The sequence below is a fragment of the Solenopsis invicta genome, chromosome 6 (genome assembly GCF_016802725.1).
Source record: "Solenopsis invicta isolate M01_SB chromosome 6, UNIL_Sinv_3.0, whole genome shotgun sequence".
NCBI classification, from domain to species: domain Eukaryota; kingdom Metazoa; phylum Arthropoda; class Insecta; order Hymenoptera; family Formicidae; genus Solenopsis; species Solenopsis invicta.
The window spans coordinates 4,015,196-4,036,221 of NC_052669.1; the positions used below are offsets into that span (position 1 = coordinate 4,015,196).

At 35.9% G+C, this 21,026-nt stretch overlaps 1 protein-coding gene across 4 annotated transcripts; it reads right to left on the minus strand.

Moving 5' to 3' along the window:
• Window positions 1–1,896: 1,896 nt before the first annotated feature.
• Window positions 1,897–20,786, minus strand: LOC105193896 (protein RUFY3). Of its 4 annotated transcripts, XM_039451320.1 has the most exons (13): window positions 20,566–20,786; window positions 17,222–17,570; window positions 16,556–16,734; window positions 16,374–16,483; window positions 15,683–15,890; window positions 15,397–15,560; window positions 15,144–15,306; window positions 14,958–15,074; window positions 14,667–14,807; window positions 12,606–12,703; window positions 8,942–9,158; window positions 7,804–8,076; window positions 1,897–2,849 (listed from the first exon to the last, which is right to left on the minus strand). In XM_039451320.1, the coding sequence occupies exons 1-13, from the start codon at window positions 20,680–20,682 to the stop codon at window positions 2,709–2,711; spliced, it is 2,277 nt and encodes a 758-aa protein (XP_039307254.1). In that variant the 5' UTR covers window positions 20,683–20,786; the 3' UTR covers window positions 1,897–2,708. The 4 variants fall into 4 exon arrangements, with proteins under 4 accessions (XP_039307254.1, XP_011156885.2, XP_011156884.2 ...); XM_011158583.3 differs by lacking the exon at window positions 17,222–17,570; XM_011158582.3 differs by lacking the exon at window positions 20,566–20,786 and having other exon boundaries at window positions 17,342–19,162.
• Between the last annotated feature and the right edge of the window lie 240 nt (window positions 20,787–21,026).

The following is a 21,026-nucleotide window of genomic DNA, read 5'->3' on the forward strand; positions in this document are numbered from 1 at the left end:
CCGTACTTGTAGTGTACAGACACTACACAGGCGCACAGACACGTGCGCGGTTTCACCTGGCGGACGTTTATGCGGTGTTTCGGGATCGTAGTGGTAGGCATTGTTAACGTCTGTGAAAAGGATAAGAACGGCGCGCGCGATGGAGGGCGGCCAACGGACTGTTTTACTGCTTTTCCAGCGTCGGAGGAGTCGATGGGACTGGCGTGTGGTTCCCATTGTAGAGATTAGAGACCGGCATATGCACCTGAGAAACGGATTTACGTTCGGCAGCTAGATTACACATTACGACCACCGTTTTCTTTCTGCGAATCGTTTTCGTGCAAAAGGAGAGTCATTCCCGTCTCTCTTTTCCGTTAATACTTCCTGAGGGATCGATGTCACTGTAATAGAACTTAAGTAGAGAAGTGAATCAGATATCACGCTGTTTCAAACCGTTGACTCGTTTGTACGAGAAATGTTTGAGGAGTGCACGAAAATTATATTCCAAATTGGATCGTTTTTATTATTATACATGGCATTAAATTACAACTCAACTAGAAAATTTTTGTCAGATTAATTTAGTACCTTCTAAGAACTTAATTTGATTAGCGTAAGATAATCCTTAATAAGATACCTAAAAAATTCTCATCAAGTTTGAATATGGATTCTATTTCATTTCGAGTTATTTCGTTAAAATAACAAATTTAGAATTTCTTACGTCTTTCCAATATTCAAAGTACAAATTTTTAGATTTGTATTATTAGTACCTATAAAGGACTTCGTTTCCTTTATTCTTAAATTTTTGAATAATCATTTCAGTGAAGTTTCTCACATTCTGATCCAAATTCGGATCATACGTGTTTTATTAAATGTATTAATTAGCACTGCCTCCAACAAATATAGCAAAGAATTTGTTATTATAATTGTTTATTGGCATTATTATCATACTTGTGACTTAACGAAAGATGTGCTTAATATTTTTTGATTGTTTTTATATAATTTTTACAGTAGTATATAGCACTGCCGGTAGATAGACATATACATTTTATTATGATTAAAAAACCACACACAATAAGATAAAAGCATAATGACATTTTTCATTGACATTCTAATAAAATAATTCTTCTCTCTTGAATGCAAATCCCAAATTCAGGTTTAAAATCAATGAGTGCTGTATTTTAATTCCACAATTTTAGTACATTTATTTTAGAACTTGATACTTCCTGGAAGGTAAATTACAATATATTAATATAATATAATGGTACCTTGAAATATTATAAGAAACATTAATACTTGCATCATCCTCAGTACACGTTAATTAATTGCTACCACTTATATAGATTTTAAATAAATTTAATATTATTAGCAAGAAATTTCTGTATATTTAATAAAAAAAGAATTAATTACATCATCTGCTGATTCCTGAAAGAAATCTAATTTGTCCACTATTTAACAGATATTGATTAAATTTATCCGATATAAATTTGATGGAAATATCTGAATGAGGACCTGACTACTGTTCCCCGTTACATGACTGATCAAGTCTCAATGAACTTATTTTAACAAGACCTGATAACGAAATAAGTTCAACCTGATTAGGATCACTGGAAAAACTTCTGGTCAGAAATTAATGAAACTGTTAGTTTCAAGCACATTTAATTAATTATTGCGGCTTTCCGGAATATTAAAGACGTCTAAAATGTACTTGTACAAGATTGTCAAAGGCCTTTTAGCACCGGTTTCATAGCAGTCTTTAATTAATTTCTCCCAAAGAAAATTTTCATAAACAGTACAACAATGAGATAATTTATATCTGTTCTTCTCGCCCTCGAGACATTCTAATAAGCACATTTTAAATTGATATTTGCATAACGTATATTATACGTTGTATAAGATTAGAATAAATAATGATGCACGTTTTAGAAAACCATCTCATTTATTTACGTATAATATCTCTCTTTTGACGGTATAGAACATTTTAAAAATATGTTGTACAGGCACACGTTTTTGGACACTGCAGTGTGCGTGAGCAAGGCTGCAGTTTCGAGACTTTACAAATTAGATTCAATCAGAGTACAATCACATCGCTATTATAATCTTATCCTGTCTAATTTGAGCATAACAAATGCAATTATGATCGAAACCGCACTACAAGCAGTGTGCAATGTTGAATTTTCGTAGACATTTATACAGTCAGATTGTTGGACTCGTCCTCTGTGACATCGGTGAGATAATCGTCATTTTTATGCAACAAAATGAAACAAACGTTTCTCCATGACAAAATAAAATACGTTCGAGAAAATAAACTCTATTAATCATATATCTTTGCCGGTTATTAAAATACATTAGAAACGTTGCGATACAGGCTATAATAAAATTTAATGAATTGAGTATTTTTCTAAACTCCCATTTCTATCGTATAGACTCTAAAATATTGCGAGATTATTTATCATAAAAAAGAAAACGCGAAACAAAATATTGCATACGGCAGATTGATTCGTCCACCATCGCGTACGACCAATTTATAATAAATGGTTACGCATTACGATACACTAAAAAAACAAAATGTGCACAAATTTGTGTGAATTATATTTGCAGGTAGATTACCTTTCCATTCTTTCTTCGTTCTGTCTTTTCGCTTCTTTTTTCTCTTTCTTTGTCGAAACTACGCATCGAACTAAAATCTCTGTGCAATTCGCTTACGAAAAGAAACAATAGCATGCGGAATATTAACGCGCCACTGAATAACGGCTAACCAGAAACACGTAACATTCGTCACAAACGCGTACCGGTTTCGCTGAGTTCGGCAAGACTGTGGTATTGTCACTGCAGGCGTTACAGAAAATGTTTCCGCAATTGCGACAATGATGCTGTAACAGAAACAAAATCCAAATATTTACTATTAGTTTATACTAATTGTTAAACTTACTTATATATACTTTATTACTTTATTAATAAAAAAAATTGTGTAGTTATTATATATAGTTGACACTATGGACTGTAATGAATTTACATTACAAATTACGTCATAAAAATTAATATTTTCATAATATTTATTCAGTTCTACTGCAATGTATTTACTTATCAAACATATATTGTAAATATAAAAATATGAATATAAAATTACATTTATTTAATTTTATATTCAAATAAATATAAAATATTCCTGTATTTCCATATTCATGTTGAATGTATGTATTATAAAAAATACAAGCATTCATATCTTTTTTACAATTATTCTAATAACGATCATGTAATAAATATCTAACATCGGCTTGTACAATAATATGTAATAAATGGTAAAATAAAATAATTAACGTTTTCAAAGGTTTGCACTTATTTTAAAAAACAGAAAAATGATTATAAAACTTTATATTCATCCTAGTAGTGAAACTACGTTTGTAACATGAAGTTCGAAATTATAATAGATATTTTAATTATGAACATAATATACTTTATTTTATTCAAAAATTATATTATTAATTCAAACACTTGCAAAATAATAGTAAATTGGTAATGCGGCTTACATTTAAGTTTAACTATTGAGTTCAACTAATTTGGCTCTGGATGAAAATCGACAATAATTCAGAAGATTTCTTGACTGTCTCGGGGCAATGTAAATATAGTAAGTACGTTTTAAATCTCATAGCTACAGTTTAGGATTTTAACCGAAACGTCCAAACCAATCATAACTTCGCGGCGTATAATAATGGCGATGAGTTTGCCCGCCTCAGGTCTACACGATGAAAAGTAAAAAGCTCTGTAGCGTAGTTCGCAGTTACGGATTACGTGTGCTCGTTACGTTCGGGTAAAAAAAAAGTGCATGCCCGTACCTGAAGCTGGCACGCGGACAACGGCCGGGGCTTTTTGCACTCGGTACCAGGGATACTATTGTCCGCGCGTCAACTTCAGGTAAGAGAGCGCTTAATACTTTTTTGTAGTGTTTCTTGCACAGGTCATTTCCATGTGAGAGTCGTTAGATTGTTGAAGTATAGACGGACATAGAACAGGACTGACTGGCACAAGCTGTTGAGGATGACAAACGAGAACGAGCGTAGATAACGACAAATAGATAAAACAAATTCGTGTTAATCGCATTACTTATTCATGTTTCAATAGTTTGCCAATTGTTTGTCCTTTTGTGGTCATTATCCTTCAAATCGTAGAGATGCTCGAATTATAAAAGATAAATGAAGAAAGATACCAAAAATATTAACCACACAAACACATGCAGTATTTTATATATTGTCATATTGTTAATTTTTTTTTTTTTTTTTTTATAACGCGCAGCTTTAAATTTAGCTTAAAAAAATTTAACGTCAATTCATCACACAAGGAATCCATACAAATGTGTAAGTCGTGACAAAAGAAAGCGCAGTTTCCACGCGTTTCACCTTTGCGTTCATTTCGCGACCCTGCTCGCGCCCTCGTTTCCTCTGTTATCCGGTAATCTTTATTCCCAAGCCATTACCGACGGTCTATTATAATAACGTGGTATTCGCGTACTCGGAAAGCCAAAAGAGAAGCGTAACCGAGGCGACGATTCTAAATTTTACATCTAAATTGAATCCTCTAAGTGAGACGGTCGGATCGTCGTTTCCCTCTTAGCGTGGTAAGGGTGCGGGAGAGTGGTTGCCTGGTTATTACCAGGAAGTAAGAGCCCGAATAATATCGTCCCGATAACCGATTTCCTCGCGAAGTTAATTATTGAACCGTCATCATGACTTACGACCGAAACGTAGTAGATCGGTGCCCGCAACTCCGTAACCGGCGTGCCTCAAGCACACCTTATCTTAACCGTGATAGATACCTACTTACAGATACTTTCCAAGACGAATAAATCAGTCTAAGATCAGATCCGAGAGATACTGTCGGGCAAATGATCGACCGTAGCGATCTATAAATTCGTCGCGAGATGAATCTTGGCGCGGACGCGAAAGTCTTGGTAAACCGAGGAGACCATCATGCGGCTTAGCTCGCTCGCCTTTGTAGAGCGTAACATCGGGCAAACTCACTTTTATGCAATCGCATGAGCAGGGAAATGAGTTTTCGTCTCTAAAGTTAAGAGTTAAAAAGACGCAAATGCCATTGCACGCTTATTTATCTTCGCGGATGAAACGACAGACGCGGAGAGTCTCTTTTTTTTGTAATGGTCGCTTTCATTGACCTCATAACTGATGTCTTCAATATGTTAATACATTCCAAACAAACTAGTTAGCTTCATCAAAATTAAACGCGCCACATGATGAAGAGTTAAGATGATTACGTCATCGTGAAGTTCGCTTAACTTAGAATAAAGTGAATTAAAGGAATTTAGAGAAATTAATTATGGTTTCGAAACATGCATATTCAGCGTCTGTAGGATATATCCTTTGCTTCAGGTTTACAACACATAGGAACACTCCCTTTACGGCGTTATTCTATCAACATGTGGCGGTGAACAGTATTCACTTATCAGTATCCCAGCACAACTTGAGTTTCCTTATGATGCTTCAAATATCGTTGCTTCCTCACGCAATAATTTTACGTGATTTTTTTTATTAATAGGTTTTTATTGCGTATAAAAAGACGTATTATAATTTTCTGATCAAGAATATTAAACTTTCACGCACACTTCGGTTCAAATTATATCAACATATTACGCACATTGACTTAATTTTGACTCTATCCATTAGAAAATGTTTACACGTTGTTACCACAAGATGAAACTTAGCTGTTACAATTTGCCGTTACCGAGAGCAAATTAAAACGTAGCGACGCGTAAGATACACAGGAAAAGTTTTGCGCTCGGTCTCGTTAGCATCTCGCCACGGAATCAAAATACCACACAATCCGCGGGAACTGTGTCAAGTGCGCGAGCAAAGCAATTGCCGGTTTACCGCGTACGCCGCGCCGGAGGGACGATACCGCGGGGTACTGCGCATTAAAAAAAGTCAAGGATGAGTTTACTGTGTCTTAACGTGGTCAACCGCACCACGCGATGGGAATCGCGGCACTGGGAGGATTATTATCTCGCCCGCTTTTGCCCGCGCGAAAGCTTACGGCCGTCCCGCATTATTTTTCCACCCGCGAAGAGAGCTCTTTCGAAAATCTCGCGCTTTCTCTCGCACGGCGCGAGCTCCTCCGCTGCGAACCCGCCAACGAAGAACGCCTTGCCCACTGGCACGATTTCCCACCCACACAGCTGTTCGTGCCATGGGTGGCCTATTCTATATTAAACAGTATGGTAATACACCTACCGGGCGAAAAATGAGTAACAAGGATACCCAAGCACTGCCTTGTTATTATGCAATAACTTACCACCCTTTTCTACGCCCTCCCTCCTTGCAACCCTCACCCCTCTAACCCGTTCCTCGCACGCGGGCACAACGTATATTCCTCGAACCGCCGGTTACGTAAAGCAAAGAAGAGAATACGGTCTAATGTATTTTATGAGGCGAGCAACGTCTCTATCACATTGTCGACTGAATATGCATGCGGGTCATGCATGCACAACGCGTAATCACGACTGTATGTACGTCGGATGATGGTGCAAATAATGTAATTGGATGTCCTGAAAAAGAGGAATGCTGCTCCGTGAATCTGGTCCCCAGGCTGACGACTAAGGAGGAGATTTTCGCATTGGCGTTTCCACAATAGTTTCCAGACAGTCGTTTAACGTCGACAGTCAAGCCCGATCAACTCCGTTATTCATCATTCACGTCCTCGTAATTTCGATAAGCTTTCGACCGCGCGTAAATCCCGCTGCAGAATTTATTCGTATGACGAATGCACGAATACACGAATACCCATTGTTGGCGCGGCGCGCGCTTCCCTTATCGATGCACGCAACTGCAACGAACGGAACGATCAAGATCGCCGCGCGAATACTTTAAGCGCCCATGTCGTGCCGACACGCGTGATTCGCGCGGCGAAAAATGGAGGCAGGCCGACGTGAGTTCTCTCTCGCCGGGGCTTCGTTGCGCGGCCGCTTTGGAATCGGCCGCTTCTACCGTCTACCGTGTAACGCGACACGTCTCTCACTCCTTAATGAGCAAATTAAAAAGCGTTACGGACGCGTGGCCGCCGTATTCGCGCGGCAGGTGCTTAACAACTGCCGCTCGAGAACTTGTTTAAGCCAGTAATCCTTCAGCCGACTCTTATCTATCCGCAAATTCCGGCCCTCATTACGGCCTATCGCGATTTAATAAAGGGGGAAGTTAGGTAAACGAAAGCCTTTAAGTGTAATTGCCGGCCCGGGCAACGCGATAGCCCGCTATCTCTAATAATACGACTGTCGTGCATCAAAGTTGTTGCGCGCGAGGAGTGATTTCGATCTCGAGGGATCCTGACGACCTGACGAGCGGCCTAGCCCTGTACGCCATCAGATCTTCGCCAAGGGTAGGTGTATCCCGTCGTGATGCCAAGTCTGCCCTGTCACGACCCGAACGTTCCTGGTCATTTAGCGCGCGCGCTTACTTCAACTCTGTCTCCTCCGTCGAGTCCGACAGCTGGAGTCCGCATCGGAGTAAGCAGTAATTTCCCGAACGGCGGGGATAATTGAACAATTACGTACGGTGCGCCGCGCTTTCAGCCGAGCTCTCCGCGCGCGCGAACCATCTCTGCGAATAGATCGGATAAGAGAAAGAGGAAGGTAAGGAGAGAGGCAGGGATGATTTCAGCCTCCTCAGTCTTCGAAGCCGGAGAAACCGAGAGAGTTGAGGCAGAAAGTTAGAGAGAAAAAGAGAGAGAGAGAGAGAAAGAGAGAAAAAGAGAGGAAGGGAGAGAGAAAGAGCAAGGTAGGAGAGTTACGAAAGCGTGAGAGCAATTAAAAAGTTTGATTACCTTGCGACGAGTCATGTTGAACTCACGGCTGCACCCCTTGCATTGGGTGACCATCCGATCATTTGCCCAGGTTACCGAGCCCTCTTGCAGTGTCGACTGCTGCTGCTGCTGCTGCTGCTGCTGCAGCAGCTGAGCGTTGTCAGCGGCCTCGCGCAGTTCGACCGCCGCTAATTTGGCCGCGCTCAATTGTCCCCCAAGTTCCTCTAGAGTTCGTTCCTGCTCGCCGCACACCTCCTTCAGGGCATAATACTCCTCCTGCAGCGTCAAGTATCTCTGAAACAGCCATAATTGTGATTATCCGGCATGTACACATTTACCCGTCCATTGTCGAGATTAAGGGCGAGTCGGTTAGTCGGTTGCTATGATTGGACTGGATTGTACGATTCTAGCTTGAATACATCAAAATATATATCTTTCGATTATGTCAATTTCAATAGTAAAATGTACATTCAAATTGCTTTTAGATCAACTAGATTCTATTCTCACTTTTCATATCGATTTTATAAATTATTTTTTCACATTTTGATTCTTATATGTATTCACATGTTAAAATCTGTGTTTTTGTATTTTTAATATCCTAGAAAATCCTGTTTTATTATAAAATAGTTTAGCGCATTGACCGCCTGACTTTCTATTTTGCATTTTGTGATTCCTGGGACAATTATTTATATACTTCATACATTATAACTACGGGCATTATATCTAAATACACGAAGCGGATACCACTGTCCCGTGTTCAGATTAGGAACATGGAAAAGGTAGAAATTAACTTATTTCATTATAGAAACCAAATAGAGCGCGATACGTTTTAAGAATCCGCAGAAATATTGAATAAATGTAGTAGCTGAAATAAATTTCATTAATCTATTTCAGGACGGCGCCGCCGCTGTCGCATTTACGTCGGTTCTATTATCGAAAGGCAGATAAATCTCCGCAACGGCGTGCGGATTGAATTAGAGGCTTATAATCCAGGTTTCGGGAATGGAATTTAAATAGAAAGATCGGATCGCCGCGCCGCTTCTGCAAGGCTCACCGTTGTCTGAACTTACGAGTCGGCGCGACGATAACGGTGATACCGTGAGATTTATTCGCCACAGGTACGCTTAAAAGGCAATACAGATCTCACGTGGATACGTACCTCGGACACCCGTTTCAGCTGATCGATCTCCTGATGTAATTGAGAGATCTTCTCCGTGTTACAGATCGATGTTTCCTGTAAGGAGGTTCTCCACTCGCGCTCAAGTCGCAATTCCCTCTCGACCCCATTCGTCCGCGCTTCTCGCTCGGCGGCCTCGGCACCCAGGACCCTCACCTTCTCCTCCGCCCCCGTTCTGACACCATCCATCTCCTTGCACCTGATTAAGTCAAATCGGTGGTACTTAAACGTCGAAGACATAAAACTCGCGTCTACACCGCCCGAAGCTATTTTCTTCAATTGGTTCAACGATCTTTAACTCGTACCTCACTTCAGGATTAGCTCGGGATTTTAAAACGGGAGTGTAATGACGCGTAATGGTTATACCTAAGATGATGACCCTGTTTCCTCAATACGAAAATACCAAATGATATCACGATAGTCAATTATATATTTATCGCTAAGAAACGATTTAATTTACTTGCCTACCGTTACTTATACTTGTTTATTAGCAGAGAAGATATTTCCATATTATGAATACGATTTGTTGAATTTCAATTTAAGAAAATACACATTTATTATTTAACGTATGTGTATCGAATTTTCATCAAGGTAAATGAATACGTCGTAAATACAAGCAAGTAAAAGTGTAGTCTCGAAAAGCGCATTTAAGGAACTGTTCTGTCACTGCGTTATACAAAAAAATGGGGAAGAATTAATACAATCTTATATTAAAACAAAATTATTTATTCCATTTTGAAAATAGAAAACATAAAATTACTATCCCATATTAATGTGAATCAAAATAACAGGACAATATTATTCAAAATACGAATCCAAAATACGAATCCAGGAAAGTAACATTTAATCAATATTTTGTATTTTATATTTCATTACGTTTAATGTAATTAATAGCATTTATACGTATATTATATACATGTATGTATATGTATTGACCAAATATTTGTGAAAGTAAAACAAAAATACATATTACACTGTTACTTATTTTTTATATCACAAAAACGAATTTAATAAAACAATAAAAACGTTAAATTTGTATTATTTATTATTTAATTTATAATTTAAAATAAATAATGTTGCGATACGTATAACTGTAATATATATATTTAACTTACCTCACCAGACATTAATTATACAAGTGTAATTATACAAGTATAAGCAGTAATTATACAAGTGTTAAATAAGAAAAGAACTTTATTTCGCAATTATAAAATTCACAAAAATTTTATTAGATCGTGGTGTCTTAATTTTAATCGGCGAGCAGGGTAAACAAACTCACACTCTGTTCTGTCATAAATTTATTTTCGTAGTGTTGGTACAAGCACGTAGTGTTTGAGTGCGTTATAATTTCCACTGCGCCAGGCTTATACAAGTACGTAAATATATCAGTAATATGGATATGGCACGTTTAATTAATCACCATCGAACCTTTTACTTCCAATAAGGAAGTAACGCTATTATCTCAGAAAAAAATGTCTTGCATGGATAAATATATCGACTACAGATATCAACAATGTAGTAATTTACTTGAAAGCTATTTTCCTGTGTCAACGTTTAATGAAGAAGGAATGATTCGGTAAAGAGTGATCGCGAATCAGTTCCTTAAACGCGATTTTCATGAATGAAAGCGAGTTTTAATTTAAATGTACGAAGAAAAATACGAAAATTGATATCTTCCCTTGAAATAATATCAGACGAAAATTCTTCGATAATGAGAAATTAATTTTCGTTCATCTGGAGATCACAAGTATGAAGAAATGATAAAAATGAAATGAATGAGTAGATGTTCGATATTATTCTTTTCCGTCTTCGCGATAGCATTAATAAATTTTATTAGTACAGTTATGTGATAATGTAGAAATTTATCGATTATTGCAAAAGACTTTAAAATATGTCTTATCAATATTAACAACTACATATTGATATAACTATTCGTGAAATAGCCATTTAGTGTAATTTACCAATATCTCCGTGACACGATAAGATTTGGTTTAATCCTAGAGCTTCGCGAGTTATCTATTATAAATCGCGCATTTGCGACATCTAAGTAAAAAATAAGTCATCTCTAGCTAGAGCTGTCCACTTATTTGCGTGCGTGCTTTATTTAAATGTTGGCTGGTATGGTCTTTCGCATACCAAAATTCCGTATAACGACAGCTGATGGGAAAATCTTATCACAACAACTATATTTGTACATAAATAATGCCTGCTAAAATAGTTCAGTAATAGAGACATTCTCGACGCTTTTTTAAGAAATACTAACATCACGCGACAAGTTTGATGGAAAATAATGGTCGAGTTCTCACGCATCTCAAATGTCTCACATTTTGCTGAACAATATTGATCACAATGATTCAACTAAAATTTTGAAGCGTATAAGATATACGAACATTAGCCCATTTTTCGTATTTTCAGAATAATAAATGTAACCTTCCATATAATTAGAAGACTACATTCTTTTACGTTAAATTTTAAATCTATACAGAATGACACTGAAATAAGTGATCTCAATTTAGTATTTTATTTTCTCCAAGAATAAAAAAAAGCTATATGATAAACATAAATCTGGAAATTTTTCCTTTCCGAGATATAAACATTTACCGCTTTACATTGAAATTTTTCATGAATACCTGTCACACGTAAAATAACGAGCATTGTCGACATTTTTTCTCATAAAGGTAAATAATGTAGTAGAGTATGTCGTCCTGACATTGGATTTACATAAATTGATATGTATTTAAACTTTCCATAGTTAAAATAATGCCATCAAAACGGCTTATTCTAATATCGAATGGGTAGCTATTTACTTCATGTATGGACAAGTTAACAAAGACACCAAAAATCAGAAGACTTCTCCTCGAAACAATGTCATGTGCTAAAAATTTATTTTCATAAACAAAACATATTTACAAAAGAAAAATTTCCAGAATTTTATACCATAGAATTTTCGTCCTTAGGAAAAATAGAATACATTATCAAACAGTAACCAGCTATTTCACTTGTTATCTCGTATAGAAAATGGAGCAATGAAATATCTTAAAATATTAAAATATACATGCATCAAAAAAGTTTTGCGTAGTTTGAATTTTCGATATACTAGAGATACAAAATTACACGCGATGAAAATTAAATATTCTGTAAAGTAAATAATAATTTATTTACAGAGAAAGTGTAGGACCGTTTTCTAAAGTACACTATTTTGCAAATGAAAGTAAGCTTTTGTTAAGTTTCTGATAACAATAAAAATATATTACATTTTTATTATTCTTGCACGCTTGCATTCTTGCACGAAAAATGTCGATGACATTATTACGTCATTAGATAAAGCAATATTGATTAAACTAGCCCCATCACAACACTCATCATATACATAGGTATCGTACATTAGAAATTCATGATATTACTTTACGGGAAGCTAGCATAACAATACACCTTAGTAATTGATCAGATAAGACGTTTAGCGGAAAAAAAGTGTTAATTCCTGTATCAATATAAAAACGCAAGATAATAAAACGCAAAACATTTTTTGATGTGTGTAGTTATTATATTAAAAATTACGCGCGCGCTACTTTTAATCCCGAGTATGCGCGTGATCGAATTGCACTTATAAGTTAATTAATACTAATGAAAGACAAATAAAACATACTTCTCATCCATTTTCTGGATGGTCTCGCTCATCGACAGTGTTTTAGCTTCCAGCTTTGTAATCAGTTCTGTCTTATGCTTAAGTGAGCCTTCGCATTCCTGAAATAAATATTTATTGAGTACAGGCGAAAGAGAAAGGGATGCTTGCCCGAATTTCTAAGTAAACCTAGAATAGCAACATGATGCATATTGAGTTGGAAACCGTAAAACATTTCAATAATAATTAGACGTGTGATAATGAGTTTAAGAAAATCACATTTTCTTAAAATTTGTAATTTGTCGTATAATGTGTGATATTTTCTCAAGTATGATGTAATGAAATGCCACATGGAATATCCAAATTTTTAAAACTTCTAATCCTATAAATGAAATTGGTTTTGCGTCTCACATGGATGATAGGCCGGTAATAAATTTATTTTGAAAATATTAGATTTCGAATTTATAATTTACAATCTTTAATAAATATTTTATTACAGTAGAGTAAATAAATAATTTGTATTACATTTTGTTTGACTATTACGGAATATTGTCCTTTCGCTTTCACATTATCATTGCAAACAAATTTTTCAAGACGCTCCGTACACTCGTGATCAAAATTAATTAACAAATTATCAATTGGCAAATTATCAACTATTTCTATGAGTGCACACATATACTTCAAAATGCAATATTTTAGAAACTTCTACAAGAGTTACTATCTTGAAAGTAAAAGTCCGTATAAGATTAAAGTGTCGGCTATTCGATTTTTAGAAAAGACTGCTAAATCATTTCGTTACATCATAGTAATTACGTATAATTTGTTAACGTAACGTCAATTAATCATCAAAAGTGGCATTGAATAAATGTGCACGACAGTATGCTATGCGCGAAACACAGGTGGAAATCTGGCAAAGCAATTTTGCACGACTCTGTAGGGCACGTATAAAAAATGTACGCCTCGCGTGCAGCGCTGAATAGCCGCGATATCTGAAGTGTCAAGATCCGCTGTGGAATTAATCGTGTAAGGGTAGGCTGTCTCTCTATTCTTTCGCAACTCGCTCGGTCGTTGAACTATTCGTGGAAATCTCGGAGGTAGAACGACTCTGTTTCAATTTGTCATTAGAGGCTGTCGCCGGCTGCTCGTCAAGAGAGCGCTGATGATCGACCGTCGGCCGGGCGGTCGCACTCTCCGCGGGTGGGCAATCCCTTGGGGAAGTGGGACTAGCCTTATTAAGAATAGATTTTGATACGCCACCCGGAGTGGTGGGACTTCGTATACCATCGCTATCCTTCATCAAATAATTATACTTCTCAAGGTTGTTGAGAATCTTGCCAATCTGATTGGTCTTCGCGTGAAGACGGCTCACCATCTCGCCCTTCTGTGTCAGCTCATGTTCACACTCCTACAAGGGAAACACGTCCAGAAACGGAGAATTTACGTGCCCGCCGAAATCCTCTCCGAAAAGAAAAGATTCCAACGAAATAATAAAAAAATATTTCCACCATTGTCAGCACACATTCACAAACAAAGCACCTAAATATACTAGTGTAATAACAACCTATTTTGCATAGAAGATAATTTAACTCTATTCACTAACAAGTATTAAAATATTAATAAATAACAAAAATATCAACAAAATGCGGAAAGATATAAAGCATATTATTGCTTCCGGGCTATGACTAATGGTCCAATTTTTAGAATAAAACCTGTGATAAAATAATTTTAGAAACAGTAAATTGTGTAAAGAAATTATATCTGCGTGATATAGCATACTTGTCTATGTCAAATGTGTTTGATAACATAATTAAGAAACATTATTTATCAGAAACATATGTAAAGAAACTAAGATTTTTATAAGTAATTAATTTTTTAAATTAAAACAAGACAAAAATTTATTTTTAAAAAGTTATTAACATGTTATAAAATAAACACGTTTCCTCTTTCTCTCTCTCTCTCTCTCTCTCTCTCTCTCTCTTGCTTTTCTTAAATAAAATTTAACAAAATAATTGGTTAATCAAAATACAAGTAAGCTATATCACAAAAATTAAAAAATCATACAAGAGTAGTTGCAAGTAATACCACCTGCAGCTTTTTGTACATTTCCAAGTTGATTAATTTGATATCCTCCAGCTGTCGCCTTAAAGATATAATAGTATCCTGTTTCTCATGTATATCCTTCTCTAATAACTTCATAGCTACTTCCATTTCGGATTTCATGCTAATCTGTATGAAAAAAAATACAAAAAACACTCATCAATTGCTGAGTGCATTTTTATGCACTTAATTTTACAAATTGTTAAAGTATCAGTTATAGTATTTGTGCAGAGACACAGAAAGAAATATCAGTATAAAACAATACGAGCTCTTATTAACCTGCAATTCCAGCTCTTTCTCTAAATCTTGCCGGGATTTCTTCTCAGATTCTATTCTGCATCTAAGCTCTTCGATTTCAGCAGTAGTTTCTGTTATTTTAAGAGGTACCTTTCCATTCTGAAATTAAATCCTTCAATAACACGGCAATTCATACGTAATGCGCTATTTCAACGACATTAATTATACCTCATTTGCATCTTTAACTTCGATACCAAGTTCCTTCTTTAGCTGTCTGTTTTCATCTTGAAGCGATAAAATATTATTCTTTGCAATAGCAAGATCTTCTTTCATAAGAGCGTTCGTTGTCGTCAAAGATTCTACTTTGGCTTGAAGATTCGTTACCGTTGCACTAAAATCGTCATATAAAATGTTGAAATGATAATACTCGTATATACATGAGCAACTTTTCATTCGAAATTCGAGATAATTAGATATTTACTTTAAATGTCGATTAAGCTCCTCGATATAATTTTTTTGGTCAAGAACTGTGGTCATATTGTCGTTTTCGAGTTCGTCGTCTGGCGATTCGCCAGGTATATGATTACTATTGCGCAAATATAATGAAAAGTCGATTACGCCCTGCTGACAATCGAGGTCTTCTTCCTGTCACAACAGTTACGATCGATGTTGGCTTAACGTCATTATCACTTTAATTAATCGAACGCATACATGCACACTTTTACGTACATAAAAAAAAAATAAACGCGCAAACAATCCAGACTGACCTTTACGCAGAAGTTGCAATCGATCACATTTAATCCCACTAACAAACCCATGACTACAATCGCCTCTTCGCTCATCATCAAAGCATCTGGTTCAAAGTATTCGGACAAAATATCATCTTTGTGATCTATCAGAACTTTGAGATAATCTGCTAATTTCTTTTGCATCAATGCCATGCGCAGCCAAGCACGCGCCCTACCCATAGCCGTCCTAAAAATGATAGTGATTTCAAAATGTTATGTTCCAGAATTGCTAAATACGAAGAAATTCACAAAATTTTCAAATTAATTATATAATAAACGTGATTGATATAATTTTATTATTGATATAATTGAATAATTTGAAAAGAAAATTACAAAAAAATGTATTTAACAAAAAATATATCCGGCGTAAAACTTTATTGTATTTTTTGATAAATTTCAATAATAAAAAAAAACAAAAATGTAAAAATAATCTTAACAATAAAAAAACTCATTAAATCCCTCGAGAAAATCTAAAAGATTAATTAAAATAAAATATACCGATCGTATTCTAAAAACATTTTCTAAACAAATATTACTCTCATTTCATTTTATCACGGATAAAATACGAAATGAATCCTGTATAAATTAATCATGTCACCGTACAGACAAGTAAATAAATCCACACAAATAAATATATAAATTACATTTCTAGAATAGAAATTCGCAGTACCTAACAGTAGGTAAATCACGAATGCTGGACGTAATATCTTGTGCTTCAGGACAATATTTCTCTACGAGCTGAAGAATATCCCACAACTCTTTTTTGGGTCCAAGAAGACCCTGAAATCGGAGACCTGTTAGTATCAGGTTGGAAAAATTAATCCGCTGTCCACATGAGACGGTAAACTTTACCTTCTTTGGTCGTAAACCATGCCTAAGCACATGTTCAAGAACGATGAAGAAATGTTGCAATGGCATATGATCGGAATCGAGCATACGACCATATTTCAAAGATGTTTCGATCAGCTCCTTGACGATTAGTTTTGAAATGTTAACGAGATTACTCCTCTCGATGATGACCGGATCACGTGCTGCAAAAACAATATGTGTTCTGTTCTGACTTGCGGTATAATCTCGATTAAATTCTCCCCTTCTTACTTAAAATAATGATTTCAAATATCCGATCCTGAATATACAAATATTTTTAACTAATATTATATTAAAACTTAAATAATGTAAGGAATGATTGCGCAGCACAGATATGCATTAATTTTGTACTTTCCAAAATAAATAAAAGATAAATAAAAAAGTGCAATCGTAAGCGAAGATTTGCCTCGGTTTTGCTATTCAAAAAATACATTCCAATCAAAGCACCCACAATGAAGCGTGGAAAAAAAAAGACAAAAGTTTCTATCCGTTATAAACAAAGAAAGTGATGCTTATTTCGTAAAATGGTATAAATGTCACAACATAAGTAATTAATTAAACCTCACTGAGCGAAAAAAAAAGAGAAAATTGTATCCCCCAAATATATTCTGCTAATTAAAACGGGTGAGTGCAGTAACATCCAGTACAGACACAAGCTGGAGACGTGCTGCAATGGCGGTGGACTTGGTGGCATAATATCGCGAAGCTCTCGCTGTTCGGGAAGCTGTTGATGATGATGGTGATGATTGTGAGCGTGATGATGATTAATACCACTGAGAGCGAGCGGTGGTGAGGGTGACCGCTGCATCGAATCTTGGAGTGAGAATTCGACATCCTGTAGCTCCTTTAAACAGAGCCACTCGCCATCTACCGACACTCGAAAATTGCACAGATATATTGTGTCCTGAGCACCAGCCATATCTTCCTCCAACATGACCCCGCCGTGATGTACACCACCGTGATCGCCCGGCGGCCGCAATTTCAGACCAGTCAGGGATACCTGCCGCATAGAAGACGATTCCTCTATCGTCGCTATCTCAATCTATCTTGCAGATTTATGCAATTATCTTTCAAAGATCGTTCGCTATTACACAGATTCTTGATTTACTTTGGCTTTTATTTTCTTTGGCAATAATCTTGGAGCAGATCGTTTGCTCAAACTAAATCTTCCTTCCGTTATTAAAATAACGAGTCGATCGTAATTAATAACCGTTGATTTGTTTTTTCAAGTTTTTTTATGTATATATTGTTTTTAATTATGCGCCTGTTAGTAATTTACTTGCTCAATACTGTGATGTATCTTCTGTTACACCAATCTTCTTTCTGTTACATCGATCAGCTGATAGGAAAATGTGTCGCAATGGATGAATCACCAGTAAATGGCGATATACTGTAGTTGGATTTTACGTTGTTGGCAACAACGTAAAAATCGACGTATGCCAGTGGAGTTATTACTCCTTGTTATTTCTTCAGGCGTTATTCTTCAACCACCATCAGTTGTTTTATTAATGACAAATGCTTGCTCTAATAAGGAATGCTCCAGTTAAGCTGCAGGTACCGTAGAGATGGCAAATAGAAATCTCAGACCACAAGTGAAGAAATGGTGGACACGCACTAACGCGATTACATCGTATTTTGACGATATGATTATTCGCTCACGCCCAAAATGGCACGTGTTCTGGAATCAGCGCACTCTTAGAAAGCACTTGGAAATTGTACGAAATGACGAACGAAGAGAAATTCACGTCAAAAATAGTGAGAGCGCCGGCAAAATGTGGATATTGATTTTCCCGCTGACTCTGTCTCCATCTACGATAATCAATACTGGTGCCGCTGCGCATTGCCGTGTGGTGCTGCCATCACTTTTCTATAGTGCTTTATCGGTACAACAGTACACAGCAATGAGGAATTTATTTACAACATTCTTACAGACACAAGAGCAGAACGGTAAAAAGAAAATGCAAGTTTTTATATTTCAAAATTTTATTTCGACATCCCACGAAAAGGTCAATAATCCCATATATACGATAATAAATAAACAATTATAAATGTTGTGAGAAATATCTTTTAATGCTACGTCGTTTAAAATCATAATTATGAAAATATGTATTCATTATGTGACGTAGAACTGGAGCAGCCGTAAAATACGGGTTTCAGTAGATTTATGTAGGAAACTAACGATGTAAACAATTTATCTTATGCATTTTCACATCACAGTCAATTAATCACAAAGAAGAAACACGTTACCATATGGAGAATATCTCATTATACGTTCTCTATTAAAGTATTAATATCTATGCACTAAATGTGTTAAATTGTGATTATTCTTCTGGTTTCATTTGGTCGCAATCAATCGCATGACAGATAGCCGTGCACGTGTTAAGAATTATACATATGTTACATACATACAAGCGATATCATTGCTCCCGGCAATGTATTATCGCTCCAGACATAATTAGAGTTAATAATTAAAATAGACAGATAACTTGGAGCCTGCGCACAATACAAGAATTAAGTATTAAGAATAGGAATTATAATTTTAAAATCAGTTTTCTCAATAAATATTAAACGCACAACGGATGCGAATAAAACGTCAGACATAAATATGCTGTACAGGAAACAACATAAATTATTATTTATCTATATTGTTTATTGAGTAGCCTAATTTTAAAATTTTAATTCTTAATATCTAATATTCTTCTATTGTGCACAAAACAATTATTAAATTTTACGGTAATATTTTCACATAAATACTTTTGCATTAAAAAATTTTAATATAAATAAATAAAATAAAATAAAAATTAATAAAGATTAATAATAAATATACCGTACGGATATTTATGGTTGCTTCTATTGAATTGTATATTCTCGTTAAATTAAATAATTGTTTTATTTTAAAAAAATGAAATTTAGACTTCTAAATCTATTTATCATTTCATTTATCAATTATCATTATCTTAAATTCTCCTTCACTTATAATCTTCAATTTCTCGAAATCAACATCAATGGATTAAATTAATCACTCTTACATAGATCCCTTAATCGTTTTATATTGTTTATAAAATTTTATATATTTCATTATTTGTTACTACTTGTTGCATCACTTCCTACACAACTTGAATAGACAGAACATGTGACTAACAGAAAATATCTAAATAATTCAGAGTATTTATAGAAATTCCTGAAATGCTTACTAAGTGATCAGCACTTTACAAGCACTCATAACTACAATAACATAACTAATAATTATAAAGACCAATCTACAATGTGCTCTTTACATTTTGTTTCATGGCCTCTAATTATCTTGTTTTTTTTTCACTCTTTCTGCCCTTTTGATGTTATTTTAGTTTCAGTTGCCTAATATAAAAATTAAATTTTGAAAGAGATAGATTATGATTCTCGATAAAACAATGTGTAGAGAAGCCAAAAGATTAAAAGTAAGAAATAAGAAATAAGAAGCAAAGAGCACCTCGTAGACTTCAAATAACAACTAGTTAAAGTTACAAATTAAATCATTTAAAATTGACTGTGTTAAATTAAAAGTAATCAATAAATTTATTATTTAACGTTTAACTTTTTAATTAATTGCTACCCAACCTTAATAAAAATATTTTTATCACGATGTAATAACAACTGTGACTCTCTTCTCTAACACATAAATTTATACTTTCATGTAATTTCACACACGAGAAAATTTTTTTTGACACCGCTATCTTTGTAATAAGAAGAAATGCAGTCGTTCATAGCTCGATTGTCAGATATATTCGACACGATTACATAATTATTGGAATATGCGTTATTCGAATTCATTTTTCACAATGTCTCCAGTTGACACGATCGTCAATAAAGAAACCGCAAATGATGACGAAACACGTGCGCGTACGATACATGCACGCGCGCTTAACACGCGGGCGCCAAGTTGAGCCCGCGAGCGCCGGACTTTTAAAAAGCGCGCCGAATCACGGAACCATGCAACCATCGGGCTGTGTACTCACGTCTCGGCAACCACCAGGCGTCCAGCTTCCTAGGTCTGGATACAACGAGGTCGGGCCATTTATCCTCCCGTATGGAATAACTCGACGGCGATCGCGAGACACTTTTATCGTTTTCATCAGACGCGAGGCTACCGGTGAGCGATTTCTCAGACGGGGATATTGGCAAACCGTCACCACTATCCGCGGCCATGTTTACGTTCCCACTGCCGACTAACGGCGCATTCACCAACACAGAAGCCTCCGAGTACGTATAAGCACGTGTAAATGTGTTCACGATTCTCTATTACGACGAGCGCGGCGTCATTTCTCTTGCCAACACGTGGTAAGAATTCTCGTCACGCGATGCGCCTACATCAGACCCTGGGGTCGGGCCGGATAATCGACGTGGAATTCGGAATGACGTGACGGAATTGAAATAAGTGTAGCGACAAATGTGCGCCATCCTTCTTTTTAACTCTTAC

Coding starts and splice junctions, on each gene's coding strand:
- LOC105193896 (XM_039451320.1), bottom strand. CDS start 20,682: ATGAAAACGATAAAAGTGTCTCGCGATCGCCGTCGAGTTATTCCATAC. Junction 15,307..15,396: donor GAGCTTAATCGACATTTAAA/GTAAATATCTAA, acceptor TGACGATTTTAG/TGCAACGGTAACGAATCTTC. Junction 2,850..7,803: donor TCAACATGACTCGTCGCAAG/GTAATCAAACTT, acceptor TTTCTGTTACAG/CATCATTGTCGCAATTGCGG.